The 26,527-nt window shown below is 38.9% G+C and overlaps 1 protein-coding gene across 9 annotated transcripts in view; it reads right to left on the bottom strand.

Moving 5' to 3' along the window:
• The window catches only part of LARP1B (La ribonucleoprotein 1B), a 158,554-nt gene that overhangs the window by 10,036 nt on the left and 121,991 nt on the right, over positions 1-26,527 (bottom strand). For 8 of the 9 annotated variants that reach the window (XM_033215237.1, XM_033215232.1, XM_033215238.1 and 5 more), the window contains 2 exons: positions 3,009-3,169; positions 1,935-2,079 (listed from right to left, as the gene is read on the bottom strand). In XM_033215237.1, coding sequence (XP_033071128.1) covers positions 1,935-2,079; positions 3,009-3,169 — 306 coding nt within the window. The remainder of the gene's footprint in view (positions 1-1,934; positions 2,080-3,008; positions 3,170-26,527) is intronic. The other variant, XM_033215239.1, reaches the window with a different exon arrangement.

Below are 26,527 nucleotides of genomic sequence, written 5' to 3'. Positions count from 1 at the left end.
ACAGAAATTGCATAAATAGCAAAATATGCTGAGATCAATTAAAACAATGGCTTTCAAACTTTTCTGACTAGGTCCAATACTATAAAAAATATTTTACCTTATAAGTAAATCAACATGTACATCTCTATATGTGTGTACATAAAAATATGTATGTTTTGCAAAACAGTTCTTAAATTTGTATGTATGTGGGTATGAATTAAATTTGTATGTATGAATTACTATGCTCAGTGCAGTCTGGTATTTTCTACTGCATTTTTTAAAGCACGTTAGAACCACTAAATTGATTTTATGATTGACTAATAGGTAGCAAACCACAGTTTGAAAAAGAACAATGAGATCAGGAATGGCAAATTTTGCCTTTTATGCCAACTCCGGTAAACTGGCAGTAGCTATTAAAGTCATAAGGAAGAGTATAAATCTGAAAAGTGTGGTAAGAAAGAACATAAAACATAACAGGGATTGATTAGAGATATCAGTAATAGAGGAAAAAGAAATAGAGCTAAACATGCCATGGATCTGCTGTTCCTGATATAGATAACAGATAAAAATTAAACGGGCTTTGTTTTTACATAAGTCAACACAAAGAAATTTTTGTGTTTTTAATCAGAAAAATTTATTTGTAGCACCTTGCATTCTTCTCAAAGATCACAATATCTGATAAACAATATATTCTTATTCGAGATTTGTAAGAGGAATCCATTTTCAGAACTTAAAGAAGGGTAAATTTAGGTAAATATGATTGAATGAAAAATCATCTTTTTCCCTTCTCTCCATGTCTTGTTCCTTTCTCCTTTTGCCCATGAATAAATAGCCTTCTTGAGTCCACACCATGTTCCTTCTTACCCTCTTGGTCTGCCCTCACTCAGCCCTACAGGCACTCTCAAGACTTTCCGTGAACATTTCTGAAGAAAGCAAGGTCCAAGCTGGGATAAAAAGAATAGGATTTAGAAAAGCACAGGGAAGATGAAGAGAAGTAGAAGCAAAGTTAAGAACATGCACAGATGTCCAGAGGCTAGAGAGCTTGGTTCATTTGAAGAATATGTATCAGTACCACTGTTGCCCAGAGTACTAGAGGACTAGTGGGGAAAAAATTAGACAAGGTGAGTCAAGGGACGTATTATGAGAGGCCTTGTTTTTTTTTTTTCTTAAAGAATCTTAAGAACTGGGTTGGCTCTAAGTATATATAAATTGGGGTATGTATCTGTATATGCAAGGGAAGTCTGTAATGGTGGCAGCATGGGAGAGAAAAGTTTTGTAATTTCATTCAGCCCTTGTGCCAGCCTCTAAGATGGTTCCTAATGATGCCATCTCTTGGTATTAACAACCTTGTGTAGTACTCTCCCATACTGTGCCAGGCCTGGTCTGTATCGACAATACAATATGGCAGAAATAATCGTATGCCACTTCAAAGTGCAGGTTGTATAAAATACTGAGGCTTCCATTTTGGAAGCTCTACTCACTCAGGGTGAAACCATATTGTAAAATGCCCTAGGGAAGGTCAATGTGGCAAGGAACTGAAGCCTCCTGCCAACAGCCATGTGAATGAACTTGAAAAAGAACCTCCAGCCCAGGCCAAATCTTCAGACACTGCAGCTGCCTTCAACATCTTGGCTGCAAGCTCATGAGAAACCATGAGCCAGAATCACCCAGCTAAGCGGTTCCTGGAGTCTCAACTCTTTGAAGCTGTGAACTAACAAATGTTTATTGTTTTAACCTATGGAGTTTTGGGGTAATTTGCAATGCAGAAATAGAAAACTAATACAGCCCTCCCTCTAGTTATATTGTGCTACTTTCACAGTTCAAAATCAGGTTACTTCAGTACTAGTTTTTAAAATTATTTTCTAAAAACTCCCTCTATTGGATCTACCTGGGGAAAGAAAAAAAGAAAAAGAAAAAATTAAAACTCCCTCAAAGTGTAAAAGAAAATATCTGACCTGTAATTTTCTTTTGCATCTTCCCAAGCAAGTTGTCTAAATTCCTCATACATTTTTTTATTGAAGTGATCTCTGAGGAAAAAGGACCAGAAACGAAAGAGGGTATTCATTTCTTGGGACTGACCAATTCCCAAGCGTTTTCTCTCTGAAAAAGTTAAATAAAATATTATTTTATTAAACATACTTTTTAAAGACAAGAGAGCAGATGTTATATATAAAATGAAGAAAGCTCAATAGTATAATCCTCAAAGTATATTTAGCTTTCTTCTAAATAGAGCAGGGATCTCCAACCCTCCGGCCGCAGACTGGTACCCTATTGTGAACTGCACATGTGAGGGATCTAGTCTGGACACTCCTTAAGAGAATCTAATACCTGATGATCTGAGGTGGAACGGTTTTATCTAAAACCATCCTCCACGGAAAGATTGTCTTCCATGAAACAGGTTGCTGATGCCAAAAAGATTGAGGACTGCTGAAATAGCTGACAAATGCTAAACCCATTTTCTGACTCACTGCTTAAATTATAAATATCTGCCAATAGCAACAAGAAGAGTATATTACATTTTTTTTTCTTTTTTTGAGACGAAGTCTCACTCTATCACCCAGGCTAGAGTGCAATGGCGCGATTTTGGTTCACTGCAACCTCTGCCTCCCAGGTCTCAGCAATTCTCCTGCCTCAACCTCTTAAGTAGCTGGGATTACAGTCGCCTGCCATCACACCTGGCTAACTTTTGTATTTTTAGTAGAGAAGGAGTTTCACTATGTTGGCCAGGCTGGTCTCAAACTCCTGACCTCAAGTGATCTCCCTGCCTCGGCCTCCCAAAGTGCTGAGATTACTGGCATGAATTACCATGCTCGGCCGAGTTTGTTAATTTTTATTTCCTAATGTGTCTAAGTTATAAAGTACATAAATAAAGAATATATATAAACACATTTACTGAAAGTAAAACTACTTATAGTCTAACAATAAAAGAATATCTTAACTTGATATTAAAGGACAACATATTAAATTTTTTTAAATTATATTTTAATTTTAAATATCTTAAATAGATAGATAAAGGACAAGCATCTTACCACTTAGGCATCTTCGACGATATTTGTGGTACACTTGTTGGGTAAAGCCATTTTCCTTCAAAAGTTCATGAGAAGGATGCTGGAACTTTGGGAATGAATGAGGAGTACATCCATAACTTCCTGCTAGTGGTGCACCTTCTGAAGGTGAAGCATTTGAAGTGCTGTTTGAGGAAGCGGAAAAAAGCCTTCAAAATGAAAAATCAAGAACTAAGTACATGAACCAATTTGTACTATTTTTTTCATTATTGGGGGTCTAAGCAGTGGAAAAGACAGTAGTTTCTAAAACTCTCCTAAATTAATGACATACAGATCTGCATATAGTGCTATTTATGTTCAATACAGTTTATGTAAATTCAGAAGCTGATAAGCATAGTTATAAACTCTCAAGTTAACACAGTAAGTAGAAGCAGATAACTGAATAGCTCATTCCTCCTCCAAATCATTATTAATTTAGTTTAGATTAGTTTATTATTATTATTATGGTACTGTAGAAATTTTCAACTTATCTTGAATAATTTAGGTTAATGATGTAAATTGAATACATAGAGATTAGGGATAAAATCTGGCACAAAGACGGGCAATAATTTCATTACGTCAAAGACATACCTGCAATTTCCTTTTTTCTCTAAAGGCATCAAAAGTAAGAACCTGCAATTCTCTAAATCAATTCCACTTTTGATCTATCTCCTAAATCTGTCTTTTCCTTCTCATCTGCACTCAAATTCAAATTTAGACCTAAATTAAAATTTAGACCTTCCTCTTCTTTCACTTGAATTATCCAGTCTGTTTTTCCAAGTGTCCCTTCTCTATCCTGCCACCAAAGTTATCTTCCTAAAACATTTACCTAAATCATTGGTTCTCAAAGTGGTCTGCAGCAGCATAAATCAAAATTTCATTCCTTTTTGTGGCTGAATATTTATATTCCATTGTATGTGTTTATCTAGTCATTTGTTGTTGGATACTTGTTTATCCAGTCTTTTGTTGAGATTCCCACTTTTTGGCTATCATGAATAATGCTGCTACAAACATGGACATCCAATATGTGTTTTCAATACTTTTGACATATAACTAAGAGTGGTATAGCTGGGTCATATGGTAATTCTATGTTTTAACATTTTGAGAAAATGCTAAACTGTTTTCTACAGCAACTGAGGCATTTTATATTCCCACCAGCAATGCATGTGGGTTCTAATTTCTCCACATCCTCACAAACATTTATTTTCAGGTTTTTCTGATTATACATATCTATATTAGTTAGCTCAGGCTGCCATAAAAAGATAGCACAGACTTGGTGGGTTAAACAATAAAAATTTATTTCTTTGCAGTTCTAGGGGATAGAAATCTAAGATCAGTATGACAACAGGGTTGCTTTCTGATGAGGCCTCTCTTTCTGACTTGCAGATAGCCATCTTTCCGCTGTATCTTCACATGGCCTGTCTTCTGTACAGGCACAAAGAGAGATATTTCTGGTGTCTCTTCCTCTCCTTATAAAGACAACTTCTATCAGATTAGGACTCTATCCTTATGACCTCATTTAACCTTATCACCTCCTTAAAAGTCCTATCTTCAAAAACAGTCACATCAGGGGTTAGGAATTCAACACAGGAATTTTGGGAGGCGGGAAGGAAACATAATTCAGTTCATAACACCATCCTAGTGGGTATAAAGTGGTATTTCATTTTGGCTTTTTGAATTTATGTTTCATGTTTCTCTAATGACTATGTTGAGCATCTTTCCATGGGCTTACTGCCCATTTGTATATCTTCTTTGGAAAATGTCTATTGAAGTCCTTCGCACTTTTTTTTTTAAGACAGGGTCTCCCTCTGTCACCCAGGTTGGAGTGCAGTGGTGTGAACATGTTTGACTGCAGCCTTGAACTCCTGGGCTCAAGCAATCCTACCATCTCAGCCTCCTGACCAACCATCTCAGCCTCCTGACCAACCATCTCAGCCTCCTGAGTAGCTGGAACCACAGATCCATGCCACCATGCAAGCTAATGTTTTGTTTTGTAGCGACAGGGTTTTGCCATGTTGCCCAGTCTGGTCTCAAACTCCTGTGCTCAAGCAATCCGCCTTCCTTGGCCTCCCAAAGTGCTAGGATAACAGATATGAGCCACTGTGTCTGGCCTTTTGCATATTTTAGAAAATAAGGGTTTTGTTGTTGTTATTGTAAGAGTACTTTATATATTCTAGATTTAAGTCCCTTATCAGATATATGATTTGCAAATAATTTCTCCCATTCAGTGGGTGGCCTTTCTTGTTGATAGTATCCTTTGATGTACAGATGTTCATTTTTTTTTCATCATTTTGATGAAGTCCCTTTATCTATTTTTTTCATTAGCAGGTAGCTGTGTACATTTGTCTATTTTTTGTTGTTGCCTATGATTTTGGTGTCATATCCATAAACAATGAGGCCAAGGCCGGCGCGGTGGCTCACGTTTGTAATCCCAGCACTTTGGGAGGCCGAGGCAGGCGGATCACGAGGTCAGGAGATCGAGACCATCTTGGTTAACATGGTGAAACCCCGTCTATACTAAAAATACAAAAAATTAGCCGGGCATGGTGGCGGCCACCTGTAGTCCCAGCTACTCGGGAGGCTGAGGCAGGAGAATGGTGTGAACCTGGGAGGTGGAGCTTGCAGTAAGCAGAGATCACGCCACTGCACTCCAGCCTGGGCGACAGAGCAAGACTCTGTCTCAAAAAAAATAAGGCCAAATCCAATGTCATGAAGGTTTTCCCCTACATTTTCTTTTAAGTCTTATCTCTTTAGTTTAGATTTTTAATCCACGTTGAGCTAATTTTTTTTTTTTTTTTTTGAGATGGAGTCTCGCTCTGTCACCCAGGCTGGAGTGCAGTGGTGCAATCTTGGCTCATTGCAACCTCCACCTCCCAGGTCCAAGCGAATCTCCTGCCTCAGCCTCCTGAGTAGTTGGGATTACAGGCGCATGCCACTACACACAGCTAATTGTTGTATTTTTAGTAGAGACGGGGTTTCACCATGTTGGCCAGGCTGGTCTCGAACTCCTGACCTCAGGTGATCCACCCGTCTCTGCCTCCCAAAGTGCTGGGATTACAGGCATAAGCCACTGCACCAAGTCTAATTTTTTTTTTATATAGTAAATGTTAAGGGTCTACTTTCATTCTTTTATATATGGATATCCAATTCTCCCAGCACCGTTAGTTGAAAAGATGATCCTTGTTCCATTAAATGGTCTGGGCACCTTTATCAGAAATAAATTGCCACATATGTGAGAATTTATTTCTGGGCTCTCTATTCTATTCCATTGGTCTATGTCTGTTCTTATGCCAGTACTATATTGTTTTGTGTTTTCATTTGGTTCTTTTTAGAGATAAAAGTCTCACTATGTTGGCCAGGCTGGATTCAAACTCCTGAGCTCATGCAATCCTCCCATCTCAGCTTCCCAAATAGCTGGGACTATAGGTGCATGTTACCATGCCCAGTTTATACTATTTTAATTATTGCAGTTTTCTAGCAACTTTCAAAGTCAGGAGGTGTTAGTCCTCCAACTTTATTCTTCTTTCTAAAAATTGTTTTGGCTATTCAGGGCTACTTGCAATTACATACGAATTTGAGATGTTGCTCTTCCATTTCTGTAAAAAAGACTGTTGGAATATTGACAGTCTTTAGTGTCAATTAGTGCTGAAGACATAACTCACTTTGGGTAGTGCTATATTTGGATGTTTGTCCCCCACAAACCTCATGTTAAAATTTGATTCCAAAGTTGGAGGTGGAGGCCTTATCAGAGGTGACTGGATCATGGCGGCAGATCCCTCATGAGTAGAGATTAATGTCCTCCCTTGTTGGGGAAAGAGGGAAAGAGTTCTTACTCTACTAGTTCCCACAAGAGCTTGTTGTGAAACAAAGAGCCTAGGACCTTCCCCTTCTCTCTCTTGCCATGTGCTCTCCACACATGCAGGTCCCCTTCACTTTCTGCCATGAGTGGAAGCAGCCAAAGGCCTTTACCAGAAGCCAAGTAGATGCTGGCACCATGCTTCTTGTATAGCCTGCTGAACCATGAGCCAAATAACTTCCTTACTTTCTAAATTACCCAGCTTCATCTATTCCTTTATAGCAACATAAAGGACTAAGGCAGGTAATACTGATGTCTTAACAATGTTAAATCTTCTTCCCCATAAACATGGGCTGTCTTCCCATTTGTCTAGGTGTCCCACAATTTTTTCACTAAAAAATTAGAGTCTAAAAAAACTCTAATTTTTTCTTAGAGTTTTCAGGGTACAAGTCTTTCAATTCCTTGGTTAGGTTTATTCCTAGATATTTCATCCTTTTTTTTTTTTGAGGCAGGGTCTCACTCTGTCACCCAGGCTGCTGAAGTGCAGTGGCATGATCTTGGCTCACTGCAACCTCTACCTTCCAGGCCCAAGTGATCCTCCCACCTCGGCCTCCCAAGTAGCTGGGGCCACAGGCGCGTACCATCATACCCGGCTAATTTTTGCATTTTTTGTAGAGACGTGGTCTCACCATGTTGCCCAGGCTGGTCTTGAACTCTTGGGCTCAAGCGATCCACCCACCTTAGCTTCCCAAAGTGTTGCGACTCCAGGCCTATTTAATTCTCTTAGATGCTAATGTGAATAGGATTGCTTTGTTAGTTTTCATTTCAGACTATTCATTTCTGATATATAGAAACACTGCTGATTTTTGTGTGTGCTGACTTTGTATCTTGCAACTTTGCTGATTTTATTGGCTTTAGTAATTTCCTGGTGGATTCTTTGGGATTTTCTATATGTAGGATCATGTTATCTGTAAATATAGTTTTACATCTTCCTTTCAAATACAATGTTGTTTTTTTCTTGTCACCTAGCTCTTGCTAGAACTTTCAGTACAACATTGAACAGTAGCGGAGAGCACAGGCATCCTCGTGTTGTTCCTGATCTTAGCGAGAAAACTTTCAGTCTTTCACCACTGACCATGATGTTAGCTATCGGTTTCTCGTAAGCACTTTTTATCATGTTGAGGTATTTTCCCCCTGTTAGCTTTCTGAGAGTTTTGAATCATGAAAGGGTATTGAATTTTGTCAAATGCCTTTTCTGTGTCAATTGAGATGATCATGTGTTTTTTTTTTTCTTTAGTTCTATTAATATCATGTATTACATTTATTGATTTTATGTCAAATCACTCTTGCATCACTAAGAAGATCCTACCTGGCCATGGTAAATAATCCTTTTACTATGCTGTTGGATTCGGTTTGCTAATATATTCTTGAGGACTTTTGTGTCTATATTAAAAAGGGATTTTGACCTGTAATTTTCTTGTGATATCTTTATCTGGTTGCGGCATCCGGGTAATGCTGGCTTTGTAGAATGAATAAGAAAACGTTCCTTTGCTCACGCCTATAATCCCAGCACTTTGGGAGTGCGAGGTGGGTGGATATGAGGTCAGGAGTTCAAGATCAGCCTGGTCAACATGGGGAAACTCCATCTCTACTGAAAATACAACCATTAGCTGGGCGTGGTGGCAGGTGCCTGTAGTCCCAGCTACCCGGGAGGCTGAAGCATGAGAACTGCTTGAATTCAGGAGGCAGAGGCTGCAGTAAGCCAAGATTGTGCCACTGCACTCCAGCCTGGGAGACAGAGTGAGACTCCATCTCCAAAAAAAAAAAAAAAAAAAAAAATCCTTCATCTTCAATTTTTTTGGAAGAATTTGAAAAGGACTGGTGTTAATTCATTTTTCTTTTTTATTTTTTTGAGACTGGGTCTTGCTCTGTCACCCAGGCTGGAGTGCAGTGGTATGGTCATGGCTCACTGCAGCTTCAGTCTCCTAGGCTCAAGCAATCCTCCCACCTCAGCCTCCCAAATAGCGAAGACTACAGGCACGTACCACCATGCCTGGCTAATTTTTTGGATTTTTAGTAGAGACCTGGTCTCACCATATTACCCAGGCTGGGTGTTAATTTTTTGTTTTGTTTTTCTTTTTCTTTTTCATTTTTTTATTTTTTGACAGACTCTCACTGTGTTGCCCCAGGCTGAAGTGTAGTGGCACGATCTCGGCTCACTGTAACCTCCGCTTCCCGGGCTCAAGTGATTTTCCTGCCTCAGCCTCCTGAGCAGCTGGGACAACAGGCACCCATCACCATGCCCAGCTCATTTTTGTATTTTTAGTAGAGAAGGGGTTTCACCATATTGGCCAAGCTGGTCTCGAACTCCTGACCTTGTGATCCACCTGCCTCGGCCTCACAAAGTGCTAGGATTACAGGCATGAGCCACTGCGCCTGGCCTAATTCTTTAAATATGTGGTAGAACTCACTGGTGAAACCATTTGATTTAGCACTCTTCTGTGTTGGAAAGATTTTGGTTACTAATTCAATCTATTTGCTTGTTATAGGTCAGTTGAGATTTTCTATTTCTTCTTGAATCAGTTTAAGTAGGTTTTAAGGAATTTGCAAATTTCTTCTGGATTACCTAATTTGTTGACATAGAATTGTTCTTTTTTTTTTTTTTTTTTTTTTAAGACGGAGTCTCGCTCTGTCACCCAAGCTGGAATACAGAGGCGAGATCTCAGCTCACTGCAACCTCCACCTCCTGGGTTCAAGCAATTCTCCTGCTTCAGCACACCACCCCCCCACCCACCCCCATCTCCACTTCCCCCAAGGAGCTGGGATTACAGGCATGAGCCCCCACGCCTGGCTAGTTTTTTTGGTATTTTTAGTAGAGGCCGGGTTTCACCATGTTGGCCAAGCTGGTGTTGAACTCCTGACCTCAGGCAATCTGCCTGCCTCAGCCTCCCAAAGTGCTGGGATTACAGGCGTGAGCCACCATGCCCAGCCCACAGTATTCTCTTATCCTTTTTATCTCTGTGAGGTCAACCAGTAGTAATGTCCCCAGTTTTGTTTTGTTTTGTTTTTTTCCTGATTTTAGTTATTTGCATCTTCTCTTTTTCTTTGTCAGTCTAAAGTTTCGTCAGTTTTGTTGATCTTTTCAAAGAACCAACTTTTAGTTTCCTTGATTTTCTCTATTATTTTGGGTTTAGTTTGCTCTTCTTTTTCTAGTTCCTTAAAGTATAAAGCTAGGTGGCCGATTTCTGATCTTTTTTCTTTTTTAAATGTAGGCATTTACAGCTATAAACTTCCCTGTCTCTATATGGAATCGGTAGTTTCATTCATGTAGTTATTTATTGACTGCAAAGTATGTCAGGTACTGAGAAGTTCTTTACATTAAAGAACTTATTGTCTAAAGAAAACATAGAGAAACAAATAATCCACGTAAAACGTTGAGCACAGTGCCTGGAACCATTTATTGAAAGCATATAAAAGTGGTAGCTATCATTAAATAAATTCTCCACAATGAATAAATATACCTTACTGGCATACTTACCACAGGGAGCCAGAAGGAAGCAAAGAGGTAGATCAAAATGACGACTAACAAATAGAAATTTGAAAACAGTTTTCAAAAGATGGAACAATGAGAGAGAAAGGAAAGCAGAGATAAAGAATTCCTCAATCAGAAGGAAAGAACAAAGATAAAATGAGTATCGAATACTTAGATTAGTAAAAGAAATGCAGATAACATCAAAGCTCTAACTATAATTACAGCACATGAATCTATATTACTATCAATAAGCCTAGGACTTACTTTAGCAACATTCAGTAGACTAGGAGCAAATATAATAGAAAGAAAGCTGGATTTATTCAGACTGGGATTTGACAAGATTTAAACAAACAAAAAAAAGTCCAGAAGTAATAATCAAGAATTCAATCAAAATATGTAAGACACACAGAAAGAAAAAAATAAAATTCAGAAGATGATGTAATAAATAGAACCAGACTTACAGATAACTCAGTTCTAGCATAATCACAAATGAACTTTAAAATAACCATGATTAATATGTTGAAGGATCTAATGTAAAAGATGAACATTCATGAAGAGATGGAGAATTTCAGCAGGAAAAAAAGAAAACTTTTTTTTTTTTTTGAGATGGAGTCTCGCTCTGTTGCCCAGGTTGGAGTGCAGTGGCCCCATCCCAGCTCACTGCAATTTCCGCCTCCTGGGTTCAAGCGATTCTCCTGCCTCCGCCTCCTGAGTAGTTGGGATTACAGGTGAGCGCCACCACAAGCGGCCAAGAAAATTCTTTTTTTGTTGTTTTTTGAGACGGAGTCTTGCTCTGTCGCCCGGCTGGAGTGCAGTGGCGCCATCTCAGCTCACTGCAACCTCCGCCTCCCAGGTTTACGCCATTCTCCTGCCTCACCCTCCCAAGTAGCTGGGACTACAGGCGCCCACCACCACGTTCGGCTAATTTTTTGTATTTTTAGTAGAGATGGGGTTTCACCGTGTTAGCCAGGATGCTCTTGATCTGCTGACCTCGTGATCTGCCTGCCTCGACCTCCCAAAGTGCTGGGATTACAGGCATGAGCCACTGTGACCGGCCAAGAAAACGATTTTTAAACATTCAAATGGAGCCGGGCACAGTGACTCACACTTGTAATTGCAGCATTTTCGGAGGCCAATGCTGGGGGATCACCTGAGGTCAGGAGTTCAAGGCTAGCCTGGCCAACATGGTGAAACCCTGTCTCTAACAAAATACAAAAATTAGCCGGGTGTGGTGGCGGGCACCTGTAGTCCCAGCTACTCAGGAGGCTGAGGCAGAAGAATGGCGTAAACCCGGGAGGCGGAGCTTGCAGTGACCTGAGATCCGGCCACTGCACTCCAGCCTGGGCGACAGAGCGAGACTCCGTTTCAAAAATAAATAAATAAATAAATAAATAGTCAAATAGTAATGCAACATACACAAAACACAGTATCAGAAATGAATACTTCTTTGATGGACTTATTAGCACACTAGACACAGCTAAGGAAAGAATCAGGAAACCTGAATATAAGTCAATCAAAATTATACAAAGTGAAACACAATTTAAAAGGAGTAGGAGGCCAAGCACAGTGGCTCACGCCTGTAATCCCAGCACTTTGGGAGGCCGAGGCAGGCAGATCTCTTGAGGTCAGGAATTCGAGACTAACTTGGCCAACATGGTGAAACCCTGTCTCTACTAAAAATACAAAAAAATTAGCTGGGCGTGGTGGCATGTGCCTGTAATCCCAGCTACTCGGGAGGCTGAGGCAGGAGAATCGTTTGAACCCGGGAGGCAGGGGTTGCAGCGAGCCAAGATCGCTCCATTGCACTCCAGCCTGGGCAACAAAAAAAATAAATAAAAATAAAAATAAATAAAGGGAGTAGGAGAAAAAACACATCAGAGCATCCACCAGCTATGGGTATTATCAAATGGTCTAACATACATGTAATTTGAAACCCAGAAGAAGAAAAAACAAAGAAAACAGGGCAAAAAAATTTATGATAAGTCAAAAATTATTCTAACAATTAAAAAAGCCATAAATCTGAAACCATCAGAGAACCACAGCAGGATAAATACTTGATACATGTGTGTATGTGTTTGTGTGTGGGTATATTAATAATAGGCAAATAAATATCTATTATGAACCTACTAAAGAAATCTCCCAGATTCTCAATGGAATTTAGAAAGTTTTTAATAGATATACATGAAGGATTTAATGTGCTAAACCATCTACTCAAACTATATGTGTGTATGCACATGTGCACATATATGTATGTGTACATACATGCACATGTAACTGTCTAAAGAAAAATAATAACAAAGTATAGCACAAAGAATGGGGGACTGGGTGTGGTGACTCATAATTGTAATCTCGATACTTTGGGAGGCTAAGGCAGGAGAATTGTTTGAGCCCAGGAGTTCGAGACCAGCCTGAATTACACAGCAAGATCTTGTTGCAACAATTTTTTTTTTTTTAATTAGCCAGCTATTATGGTGCACACTCATGGTCCCAGATACTTGAGGCTAAGGTGGGAGGACTGCTTAAGTTCAGAAGTTTGAGACTGCAGTAACCTGAGATTTTGCCACTGCACTCCATCCTGGGTGAAAGATCGAGTCTCTGTCTCTAATTCAAAAAAAAAAAAAAAAAAAAGAAATAGGGAGAAATAATGAAAGTTAAATGTTGTAAGGTTCTTATACTATACATGAAGTGGGATAAGATTATTTGAAAGTAGACTGTGATAAGTTAAAATGTATAAAGCTGGTCCTTGACTTAAAAGACGGTTTCACTTACGGTTTTTCAGGTTTATGATGGTACGAAAACAATATGCATTCAGTAGAAACCATAGTTCAAGTACCATACAATCATTCTGTTCTTCGGTTTCAGTATTCAATAAATTACACAAGAGATTCAACATATTATTATAAAATAGGCTTTGTGTTAGATTTTGCCCAACTATAGGTTAGTATAAGTGTTCTGGGTACATTTAAGGTAAGCTAGGCTGAGCCATGCTGTTTGGTAGTTAGGTATATTAAATGTATTTTCAACTTATGATATTTTCAAGCTACGAAGGGTTTTTCAGGATGTAACCACATCATGATTCAAGGAACAGCTGAATTATACAGGCATATCTCAGAGATATTGCTGGTTCAATTCTAGACCACCACAGTATAGCAAATATTGCAAAAAAGCAAGTCACATGAATATTTTGGTTTCCCAGTAAATATAAAAGTTATATTTATGTTATACTGTAGTCTACCAAGTGTGCAATAGCATTATGACTAAAAAAAAGTACATACCTTAATTTTAAAATACTTTATTGAGACAATTATGTCACCAAAATGGCAGAGTAGAAGCAATCTGGCTTCACTCTCTCACAGAAAGCCAAAAACAAATATCTAGCACAAAGCTTATCATCAGCAATATCCCAGAACTCAAATCTGAAGCTGATACTATCTGTGAGCCACAGAGAACCGAAAAACTCCAAGCAAACAGTAAGAGAAATAGCCTTCTCTATGCATGATGCCCCTTCTGCAATCTGCCAGGCCCTGTGCATGAAAAATTCCTCCCCGGCCGGGCACGATGGCTCAAGCCTGTAATCCCAGCACTTTGGGAGGCCGAGACGGGCGGATCACGAGGTCAGGAGATGGAGACCATCCTGGCTAACACGGTGAAACCCCGTCTCTACTAAAAAATACAAAAAAAAAAAAAAAAAAGAAAAGAAAAGAAAAATTCCTCCCAGACTCAGCTTCTTCATTGGAAAAAGTTAGATCGTGGAGGACAGCCAGCTTTCCCACCATCTTGGGCTCCCTTGCAGGAAAACTGCTCCTGCCTCAACCCATGAGAAGTATAATATCATGAGGGCCAGCAGGGAGAAAAAACCATGAAGGCAGCTATAGAAAAAGAGGGGAAACAGGAACAGAAACTCTAGCCCTGAAATTCTCCCCTTTATTTCAGCCAACAGAGATGCCATATCGGAGTGGCTGTTCAGCAGGACCACACTGTAGGAGGCATGATCCATGAGTTTTCTGGGTACAAACACTTTGCCAGCCTTACCACACAGTTGGGGTAATCCCCTTTGCCACCCCCACCATCTGACAGGCAGTGCTCCAATGTTTGTGAGAGCCAAGGCAAACTTGGGCTTAAGGCGCCATCTAGTGCCCAAAAGGAGGCAGTGATCTACAACAGTATTAAGGGAACTCAGGCAACTGCAAAGAATCTGTAAGCAAATATAACTTAGAAAGACCAAAAGAAGAAAGACAGCAAAGACTGGAATAAATAATAAGTCCTTTAAAGCAAAGCCATAGATGTACATCCACAAGACACAACAGCAAACACGGAACTATGACCTCCCCAAATGCACAGTCAGGGACCAACCTAAACAAGAAAGCAATATGTGAGGTCTCAGATCAAGAACAAAATAAGAATTCTACAGACACTCAGCAAAATCCAGGATAACACAGAGAAGCAATTCAGAAATTTGTCAGAGAAATGTAACACAAAGAGATTGAAATTAAAAAAAAAAAAAAATCCTGGAACTCAGAAATAGGTTTTCTGAAAAATGGATTACAGGCTCTCACATTGCAAGAAACAATCAAGTGAGCTCAAATACAGGCTATTGGAAAATACAGTCAGAGGAGAAAAAAAAAGGAATGAAGAATACCTGCAAGATATAAAGAATAATCTCAAAAGAACAAATGTAAGAGCCACTGGCATTCAATGAGTAGTTAAGAACAAGGAGTAGTAAGCTTATTAAAAGAAATAACAGAAAATATTCCAAATCTAAAGAAAGAGATAAATATCTAGGTACAGAAGGTCAGAAAACACCAAATATATTTGTATTAGTCCATTTTCACTCTGCTATAAAGAATACCTGAAGCTGGGTAATTTATGAGGGAAAGTGGTTTAATTCACTCACAGTTCCACATGGCTGGGGAGGCTTCAGGAAACTTACAATCATGGTGGGAGGGGAAGCGGGCACGTCTTACATTGCGGCAGGTAAGAAAGAGTATGTGTGAAGGAGGAACCGTCAAACACTTACAAAACCATCAGATCTTGTGAGAACTCACTCACTATCATAAGAACAGTATGGGATAATTGCCCCCATGATCCAATCACCTCCTATCAGGTCCCTCCCTTGACACATGGGGATTATGGGAATTACAATTCGAGATGAGACTTGGGTGGGAACACAGAGCCAAACCATATCAATATTCAATCCAAATAAGAGGATCCCAAGGCAAATAATAATCAAACCTGAAAATGTCAAGGACAAAGAGAAGATCCTTAAAAACAGCAAGAGAAAAAAAATAAAAGAACATATAAAAGAGCTCTGATTTTTTTTGGCAAGAGACTTTTCAGCAGAAACCTAACAGGCCATGAGGGAGTCAAATGACACATTCAAAGTGCTACAGGATAAAAGGAAACAAAAACACCTGCCAACCAACTATGCTGTACCCAGCAAAGTTTTCCTTCAAACGGGAAGGAGATATAAAGTCTTTCCTAGACAAAAGCTGAGGGAATTCATCACTACTAGACCCATCTTTCAAGAAATGCTAAAGGGAGTTTCTTTGATTTGAAAGAAAACAAAGTTTGATGTGCAAAACCAAAAATGTTTGAAGGTATAAAACTCACTGGTAAAAGTAGACAAATTCAGAATGCTCTAATGCAGTAATTGTTACATCTAATCCATTCATATCTCTAGTATGAAGACTAAAAGACAAATCTACTGAAAATATTAACAGCAACCTATTAAGATAAATAGACGTAAATTAAGACAACAAAATGTCAAAATGTGGGAGGATGGAGTTAAAGTGTAGAATTTTTTAGTTTTTCTCTTGATTCTTTTCTTTGTGATCAAAGTTGTCATATGTTTAAAATAACTTATAGCTACAGCTTTGGTAAGCCTCATGGTAACCACAAAGCAAAGACTTATAATAGATACACTAAAAATAAAAAGCAATGAATTAAAACACACTCCCAGAGAAAAACCACTTAATCACAAAGGCGGTAAGAAGGAAGTAAGGGAGGAGTTACAAAACAACCAGAAACTAAGTAATGAAATACTGCATTGTAAGTCCTTATCTATCAATAATAACACTGAATGTAAATGAACTAAATTCTTCAATTAAAAGATATAAGCAAGGCTGAGTGAATTTTTTAAAACTTTTAAAACTTTTAGAAACAAGATCCAACTATATATTGCCTATAAGAAACTCACATCGCCTATAAAGACACACATAGTCTGAAAGTGAACAATGCAAAAACATAGTCCATGCAAATGGAAGCAAAAAAAAAAAAAAAAGTAGCCATACTTACATCAAACAAAATAGACCAAGTCTAAGTCTGTAAAAAACGGACAAAGAAGGCCACTGTATGATGATAAAGAAAGGGGTGAATTCAGCAAGAGGCTGTAACAATGATAAATATATGCACCCAATTCTGGAGCACACAGATATATTAAGTAAACATTAATACATCTAGAGGAGAGATAGACTATAATACAAATAATAGCAGGGGGCTTCAACATTCATCTCTCAATAATGGTCAGAACATCCAGACAGAAAATCAACAAAGATACAATGAAGTTAAACTACACCTAGACCAACTGGACCTAATGACATTTACAGAACATTTCACCTACTACTGCAGAATACACATTCTTCTCATTAGCACATGGAACATTCTCCAGGATAAAACATATGTTAGGCTATAAAACAAGTCTCAACAAATTTAAAAAAGTCAAAGTCATATCAAGTATCTTCTCTGACTGCAACAGAATAAAAATAGAAATCAATAACATGAAGAATTTTGGAAACTACACAAATGTGGAAATTAAACAACATGCTCCTGAATGATCAATAGATTAATATAGAAATTAAGAAGAAAACTTCCAAATGTCTTCAAACAAATGAAAATGGAAACATAACTTTCCAAATCCTATGAGATTGAGCATAGCAGTACTAAGAGAGAAGCTTATAGCAATAAATGCCTACATCAAAAAAGTAGGTTTCAAATAAGCAACCTAACGATGTACTTAAAAGAACTAGAAAATAATAAATCAAACCCTAAATTAGTAGAGAGAAATAATAAAGATCAAAGCAGAAATAAATAAAATTGAGACTAAAACAAGTACAAAAAAATCAATGAAATGAAAAGTTGGTTTTTTGAAAAGATAAACAGAATCAACAAACCTTCAGCTAGATGTATTAAGGCTGTTCTCACATTACTACACAGAAATACCCAGCCGGGCGTGGTGGCTCATGCCTGTAATCCCAGCACTTTGGGAGACCAAGGTGGGCAGATCGCCTGAGGTCCGGAGTTCAAGACCAGCCTGACCAACATGAAGAAACCTCGTCTCTACTAAAAATACAAAAATTACCCAGGCGTGGTGGTGCATGCCTATAATGCCAGCTACTCAGGAGGCTGAGGCAGGAGAATCGCTTGAACCCAGGAGGTGGAGGTTGCAGTGAGCTGAGATTGTGCCACTGCACTTGAGCCTGGGCAACAAGAGCGAAATTCTGCCTCAAAAAAAAAAAGGAAGAAGAAAAGAAAAGAAAAAAGAAATATCCGAGACTGGGTAAATTATAGAAGAAAGAGGTTTAATTGGCTCATGGTTCTGTAGGCAGTACAGCATGATGCTGGCTCAGCTTCTAGGGAGGCCTTAGGAAAACTTACAATCATGGTGGAAGGCAGGGGGAGCAGCACTTCACATAGCTGGAGCAGGAGGAAGAGAGAGAGTGGAGGTGCCACATACTTTTAAACAACCAGATCTCACAACTCACTATCATAATGACAACTCCAAGGCAGATGGTGTTAAACCATGAAAAACTGCCCCAATGATCCAATCACCTCTCACCAGGCCCCACCTCCAATACTGGGGATTACAACTGAACACGAGATTTCGGTGGGGAAACAGATCCAAACCATATAATTCCACCCTGGCCCCTGCCAAATCTCATGTCCTTCTCACATTGCAAAATCTAGTCATGCCTTCCCAACAATTCCCCAAAGTCTTAACTCATTCCAGCATTAACTCAAAAGTCCAAAGTCTCATTTGAGACAAGGCTAGTCCCTACCACTATGAGTCTGTAAAATCAAAAACAAGGTAGTTACTTCCAAGATACAATGGAGGTATAGGCCTTGGGTAAATACACAAAAGGAAGAAATAGCCCAAAAGAAAGGGGCTACAGGCTGCATGCAAGTCCAAAGCCCAGAAGGGCAGTCACTACATCTTAAAGTTCCAAAATAATCTCCTTTGACTCCATATGTCATATCCAGGATATGCTGGTGCAAGGGGTAGGCTCACAAAGCCTTGGGCAGCTCCATGCCTATGGCTTTCCAGGGTTTAGCCCACATGGCTGCTCTTAAGGGCTGGCATTGAGTGTCTGTGGCTTTTTGAGGCTGAGGGTGCAGGCTGCTAGTGGATCTACTATTCTGGGGTCCGGAGGAAGGTGGCCCTCTTCTCAAAGCGTCACTAGGCAGTGCCCCAGTGGGGAGTCTGTATGAAGGATCCAACCCCACATTTCCTCTCTGCACTGTCCTTGTAGAGGATCTCCATGAGGGCTCTGCCCCTACAGCAGGCTTTAGTCTAGACATCCAGGATTTTCCATACATCCTCTGAAATATAGGCAGAGGCTCCCAAGCCTCAACCCTTGCATTCTGCGCACCACCTGCAGGCTTAACACCACATGGATGCTGCCAAAGTTTATGGTTTGCACCCTCTGAAGCAGCAGCCCCAAGCTGTACCTGGACCCCTTTTAGCCATGCTACAGCTGGAGCAGCTGGAATGCAGGGAGCAGTTCTCCGAGGTTGCGCAGGGCCCCATTCTGTCCTCTTAGGCCTCTGGTCCTGTGGCAGGAGGGCTCTAAAATGCCTTCAAGGTCTTTTTCTCATTGTCTTAGACATGAGCACTTGGGCTTTCCTCTAAGATCTGGAATAAGGCAAGGTTGTCCACTTTACCACTTTAATTGAACATAGTAGTGTAAGTCCTAGCAAGAGCAATTAGGCAAGAGAAAGAGCATCCACACTGGAAAGGAACAAGTCAAATTATCCTTGCCTGCAGATGATACGATATTATATTTAGAAAACTCTAAAGACTCCACCAAAAATTTGGATCAATTCAGTAAAGTTGCACAATACAAAATCAATATACAAAAATCAGTAGCATTTATATATGCCAACAGCAAACTGAAAAAGAAATCAAGACAGCTACAAAAATATATAAAGTAGGTATAAGTGTAACCAAAATGAAAGATCTCTACAAAGAAAACTAAAAAACACAGATGAAAGAAATTTAAGAGGTCACACGAAAAAAAGGGAATGATATCGCATGCTCATGGATTGGAAAAATCAACACTGCTAAAATGTCAAAACTACGCAGTAACTTCTACAGATTTTATTCCATCCCTATCAAAATACTTAAAACATTCTTCACAAAAATAGAAAAAACAATCCTAAAATTTATATAGAACCATAAAAGGCCCTGAAAAATTAAAGTAATTCTGGGCAAAAAGAATAAAGCTGGAGGCATCACATTACCCAACTTCAAAATATAATACAAAGCCATAGTAACAAAGGTAGCATGGTACTGGTGTAAAAGCAGACACACAGACCAATGGAACAGAAAAGAAAATTTAGAAAAAAATCTACACATTATCAGTCAATTCATTTTTGGCAAAGGTACCAAAAACATACATCGAGGAAAGGACAGTCACTTCAATAAATGGTGCTAAGAAAACTAGATAAACATATGCAAAAGTATGAAGCTAGACCTCTATCTCTACCATATACAAAAAGCCAATCAAAATGGACTAAAGACTTAAACTAGGACCCAAATCTATTAAATTACTAGAAGAAAATGTTGGGAAAACATTCCAGGCCATTGGTCTAGGCAAAGATGTTTTGTGTAAGACGCTAAAAGCACAAGCAACAAAAGCAACAATAGACTAATGAGATTGTATCAAGCAAAAAAGTTTCTGCATAGCAAATGAAGGAATCAACAAAGTGAAGAGACAACCTACAGAATGGGAGAAAATATTTGCAAACTATCCATCCAAAAAAGAAAGGACTAATAACTAGAATATACAAGGAACTCAAACAACTCAGTAGCAAAACAAACAAACAAAACACAAATAATCCCATTTTAAAACTGACAAAAGATCTAATACACATTTCTCCAAAGAAGACATCAACTGGACAACAGGTATATTTTAAAATGCTCAACATTATTAATTATCAAGAAGATGAAAATCAAAACTACAATGATAAAGCATCTCACCCCAGTTAAAATGGCTTTTATCAAGAAAACAAAAATTAATGGATGTTGCAAGGATGCAGAGAAAGAAGAATGCTTCACACACCATTGGTGGGAATGTAAATTAGTACAGGCACTACAGAAAACAGAATAGAAGTTCCTCAAAAAATACTAACAACAGAACTACCATATGATCCAGCAATCTCACTGCTGGGTATATATTCAAAATAGAGGAAATCAGTATATCAAAAAGACAGCTGCACTTCCATGTAGCACTATTCACTACAGCCAAGATATGTAATCAACCTAAGTGTCTATCAATGGATTAATGAAGAAAATTATATATATGGGTATTTATATACATGTATGTATATGTGTGTATATATGTGTAAATATATGCACATACATACACATATGCACATACATAAACATACACACATATACAATGGAATACTATTCAGCCATAAAAAAGAATTCTGTCATTTGCAGCAACACGGATAGAACTGGAGATCATTATGTTATATGAAATAAGCCAGGCACAGAAAGATAAGTACCACATGTTCTCACTAATTGTGGGTGATAAAAAAGTAGCTCTCATAGAGATGGAGAGTCGATTAGTGCTTACTAGGGACTAGAATGGGTAGGGGGAAGAGGGGTGAAAAGCAGTTGGTTAACAGGTACGAAAATACAGTTAGTACCAGAAATAAGATATAGTGTTTTATAGTACAGTAGAGTAACCATACTTAAAAACAACATATTGTAGAGTACAAAATAGCTAGAAGATTGGTACGCAAAAAGATCTTTAAAAGAAAAGGAAAAAAATAGAACAGAATAAAGAAAAATGTTTGAGGTGATTGATATCCCCATTACCCTGATTTGATCATTACACATTGTATGCATGTATCAAAATATCACATGCACCCCCCAAAATATGTACAACTACTATGTATCAATTTTTTTAAAACTGTATTGCTAAAAATGCTAATGGTCATATGAGCCTTCAGCAAGTCATACTCTTTTTGCTGGTGGAGGGTTTTGCCTCGATGCTGATGGCTGCTGACTGATCAGAGTGGTGGTTGCTGATGGTTGGAGTGGCTGTGGGAATTTCTTAAAATAAGACAACAATGAAGTTTGCTACATTGATTGACTCTTCTGTTCCCAAAAGATTTCTCTGTAGTACGGATGCTGTCCTAATAGCATTTTACCCACAGTAGAACTCCTTTCAAAATTGGAGTCAGTGCTCTCAAACCCTGCCACTGCTTTATATAATATTCTAAATCTGTTGTTGTCATTTCAACAATGTTCAAAGAATCTTCACCAGTAGATTCCATCTCAAGAAACCACTCTCTGCTCTCATCCATAAGAAGCAATTCCTCATCCCTTCAAATTTTATCATGAGATTGCAGCAATTCAGTCACATCTTCAGGCTCCACTTCTAACTCTACTTCTCTTGCTATTTCCACCACATCTGTAGTTTAATCCTCCACTGAAGTCTGAGTCTCTCAAAGTCATCCATGAGGGTAGGAATCAACTTCTTCCAAAATCCTGTTAATGTTGATATTTTGACCTCCTCCTATGAATCACCAATGTTCTTAATGGCATGTAGAATGGTGAATACTCTCCAGAATGTTTTCAATTTACTTTGCTCAGGTCCATCAGAGGAAAGACTAGCTGCAGCAGCTATAGCCTTATGGATAGACTATATATGAATATTCTAAAAAATAAGACTAGAAAGTTAAAATGATTCCTTGGGATCCATGAACTGCAGAATAAATGTGTTAGCAGGTATGAAAAAACATTAATCTCCTTGTGTATATTCATCAGAGTTCTTGGGTGATGAGGTACACTGTCAATGAGCAGTAATATTTTGAAAGGAATCTTTTTTTCTGAATAGTAGGTCTTAACAGTAGGCTTAAAATATTTAGTAACCCACACTGTAGATGTGCTGCCACGTAGACTTTGTTTTTCTATTTATAGAGCATAAGCAGATGAGTAGATTTAGCATAATTCCAAAGAGCCCTGGCATTGCCTTCAACTTGAAGTCACCACCTGCATTAGCCCCTAACAAGAGAGTCAGCCCTGTCTCTTGAAGCTCTGAAGCCAAACATCGACTGCTCCTTCCTAACTATGAAAGTCCTAGATGGCTTATTCTCCCAATAGAAGGCTGTTTTGTCTACATTGAAAATCTATTGTTTAAAGTAGCCACACTTTTTTTTTCAGATCTAGACCGGCAGAAATGTAGCCACTTTTACTGATTATCTTAGCTAAATCTTCCTTAAAACTCGCTGCACCTTCCTCATCAGCACTTGCTCCTTCACCTTGCACTTTTATATTATGGAGACAGCTTCTTAAACCTCATTAACCAACTTCTGCTAGCTTCCAACTTTTCTTCTGCACCTCCCTCGCCTCTTCATAGAATTGAAGAGAGTCAGGGATTTGCTCTGGATTATACTTTGGCTTAAGGGAATATTGGGGGTGGTCTGATCTTTTACTCAGACCACTCAAACTCTCTCGCTATCATCAATAAAACTGTTTCACTTTCTTATCATTTGTGTATTCACTGGAGTAGCACTTTTAATTTCCCTCCAAAATTCTGCCTTCATATTTTGGCTGTTTGACACAAGACATCTAGCATTCAGCCTATCTTGGGGCTTTCAACATGCCTTCCTCATTAATGATGGCATTTCTAATTTTGAAGAATTTTGACTCTTAATTTCACTTGAACACTTAGAGGCCGCTGTAGGGTTATTAGTTGGTCTAATTTCAACATTGTTGTCTCTCAGGGTACAGGGACGCCCAAGAAGAGGGGGAGAGATGGAGAAATGGCCAGTCAGTGGAGCAGCCAGAAAACATACAACATTTATTGATTAAGTTTACCGTCTTATCTTGGCGGGGTTCATGGTGTGCCAAAACAATTACAATAGTTAACATCAAAGATCACTAACCACAGATCACCATAAAATACAAAATAGTAGCTGGGCATGGTGGCTGATGCCTGTAATCCCAGCACTTTGGAAGGGCGAGGTAGAATTGCTTGAGTCTAGGAGTTCAAGACCAGCCCAGACAGCAGAGTGAGACCCCATCTCTATAAAAAAATAAAAAAATTAGCTGGACATGGTGGCATGCAACTATAGTTCCAGCTACTCAGAAGGCTGAAATGGGAGGATCACTTGAGTCTGGGAGATTATGGCTGCAGTGAGTCATGATTGTGCCACAGAATTCCAGCCTGTGCAACACAGTGAGACTCTGTCTCAAAAAAAAAAAAAAAAAAAAAAAAAGGCCAGGCACAGTGGCTCACACCTGTAATCCCAACACTTTAGGAGGCCGAGGCGGGCAGATCACAAGATCAGGAGATCGAGACCATCCTGGCTAACATGGTGAAACCCCATCTCTACTAAAAACACACACACACACACAAAAATTAGCCAGGCATGGTGGCGGGCACCTGTAGTCCCAGCTACTCAGGAGGATGAGGCAGGAAAATGACATGAACCCTGAAGGCAGAGCTTGCAATGAGCCAAGATCACACCACTGCACTCCAGCCTGGGTGACAGAGCAAGACTCTGTCTCAAAAAAAAAAAAAAAAGATATAATAATAATAATAAAGTTTGAAATATTGCAAGAATTACCAAAAGGTGACACAGAGACATGAAGACATGAAGTGAGTACATCTGTTGGATAAAGGGCATTGATAAACTTGCTCGACACAGGGTTGCCACAAACCTTCAATTTGTGAAAAACACAGTATCTATGAAGCACAGCAAAACAAGGTATACCTGTAAATTCTAAAGGATCAGTAAAAAATAAAAAGAGATATAACTAGTAAGCCAATAGTAGAGATAAAATAGGATCATTATAAAAACTCAATCCAAAAGAAAGCAAACAAAGAAAAAAAAGAATGAAGAATAGATTAGGCAGCTGGGTACAGTGGCTCATGCCTATAATCCCAGCACTTTGGGAGGCCAAGACAGGTGGATCACCTGAGATCAGAAGTTCGAGACCAGCCTGGCCAACATGGTGAAATCCCATCTCTACTAAAAATACAAAAATTAGCTGGGCGTGGTGGCAGGCACCTGTAATCCCAGCTACTCAGGAGGTTGAGGAAGGAGAATCACCTGAACCTGGGAGCTGGAGGTTGAAGTGAGCCAAGATCGTGCCATTGCACTCCAGACTGGGCAACAGAGTGAGACTCAGTCTCAAAAAAAAAAAAAAAGAAAAAAAAAAGAATAGACGAGACAAAGAAATGATAGATTTAAATCCAACCACATCAGTAACTACACTAAATGTGGACGGTCTAAACATACTGATTAACACGTTATCAGACTGGGTTATAAAAAGCAAAGAAAGACCCAAATATATGCCGCCTACGTGAAACCCACTTTAAAACAAAGAGATTGCTTAAAAGTAAAAAGGTAGAAAAAAGATACACTGGCAAACACTCATCTAAAGAAAGCTGGCAAATATCAGACAAGGCTGACTTCAAAACAAGACACTACCAAGGTTAAAAAGAAACATTACTGGTGAGTATGCAAAATGATAGGGCCACTTTGGAGAACAGGTTGGCAGCTTCTTACAAAACTAAATATATTCTTATCATACAATCCAGCAATCATGCTCCTTAGTATTTATCCAAGGGATTTTAAAAATATGTCCACACTAAAACCTTTACATAGATGTTTATAGCAGCTTTATTCATAATTCCCAAAACTTGGAAGCAACAAAGACAAGATGTCCTTCATTAGGTAAATTAAACATTTTTCACTGTTGTTGATCTCTAAATATACTGCTCCAATAAAAAGAAATACTCTGGGGAAAAAAACTGAAAAGTCACTTATAACCCCAGAATAACTATTAGTATACCACAGGTGTGCAGAAGAACATATGCACTTTTTATCTTCTAGAGACAATATATCTAGTAAGAACAATGTAAAATAATCAAATGTGTATCACTAAATAGACAGATTTCAAGGTTTTGAGAGCATGATAAACTCCCTAGCATTTCTTTTCATGAAACTAACTCATCCTTTTCTAGTAACCAGTCAAAAACATATTTTCCCAAAGTTTTCAAGTGGAAAAACTATCCATTAATTATTCTGAAAATATTTAGTATAAACACAAAATGGTGTTTAAGAAACACAGGCTGGGCCGGGCGCGGTGGCTCAAGCCTGTAATCCCAGCACTTTGGGAGGCCGAGACAGGCGGATCACGAGGTCAGGAGATCAAGACCATCCTGGCTAACACGGTGAAACCCCGTCTCTACTAAAAAAATACAAAAAACTAGCCGGGCGAGGTGGCAGGCCCCTGTAGTCCCAGCTACTCGGGAGGCTGAGACAGGAGAATGGCGTAAACCCAGGAGGCGGAGCTTGCAGTGAGCTGAGATCCGGCCACTGCACTCCAGCCTGGGTGACAGAGCGAGACTTTGTCTCAAAAAATAAAAAATAAAAAAAATCCCAGCACTTTAGAGGCTGAGGTAGGAGGATTGCTTGAGGCCACCGAGGCAACAGGGCAAGATTCTGTCTCTATTTTTATTTAAAAGAAAGAATCACAAAGCAATGAGCAATAAATCACCTCTGCAACCCCTCTGAAGGACAAAACATACCACAGTGCTTTGCATATCACTGGCACTCTAAAAGATTTGCTCTAGTCTTCTTTTTTTTTAAATTAATTTTCTTCGTTCTTATAAAAAAAAATTCCTGCTAAAAATCAGCTAATCTAAATGATTTCCCAAAAATGGGGGAAAAACGCAAAATAATAATGCTTTGTTTCCATATTATTTATATAGTTTGAGTAGTGTGTTTAGCACATTAATGCCCTCAATAAATATCTACTAAGAACCTATCAAATGCCACTAAGACTCTGGGATTTTTCCAAAGATAATAACTTTCATAGACCTACATAGTTTATAAATCTAAGAGTTCACATTTGTGAAAAATAATTTAAATGGG

Source organism: Trachypithecus francoisi, unplaced genomic scaffold (genome assembly GCF_009764315.1).
Source record: "Trachypithecus francoisi isolate TF-2019V2 unplaced genomic scaffold, Tfra_2.0 Lachesis_group1, whole genome shotgun sequence".
Taxonomy (NCBI): Eukaryota; Metazoa; Chordata; class Mammalia; order Primates; family Cercopithecidae; genus Trachypithecus; species Trachypithecus francoisi.
Note: the sequence above shows the minus strand (reverse complement) of the source record. Positions and strands in the feature narration are given on the sequence as shown.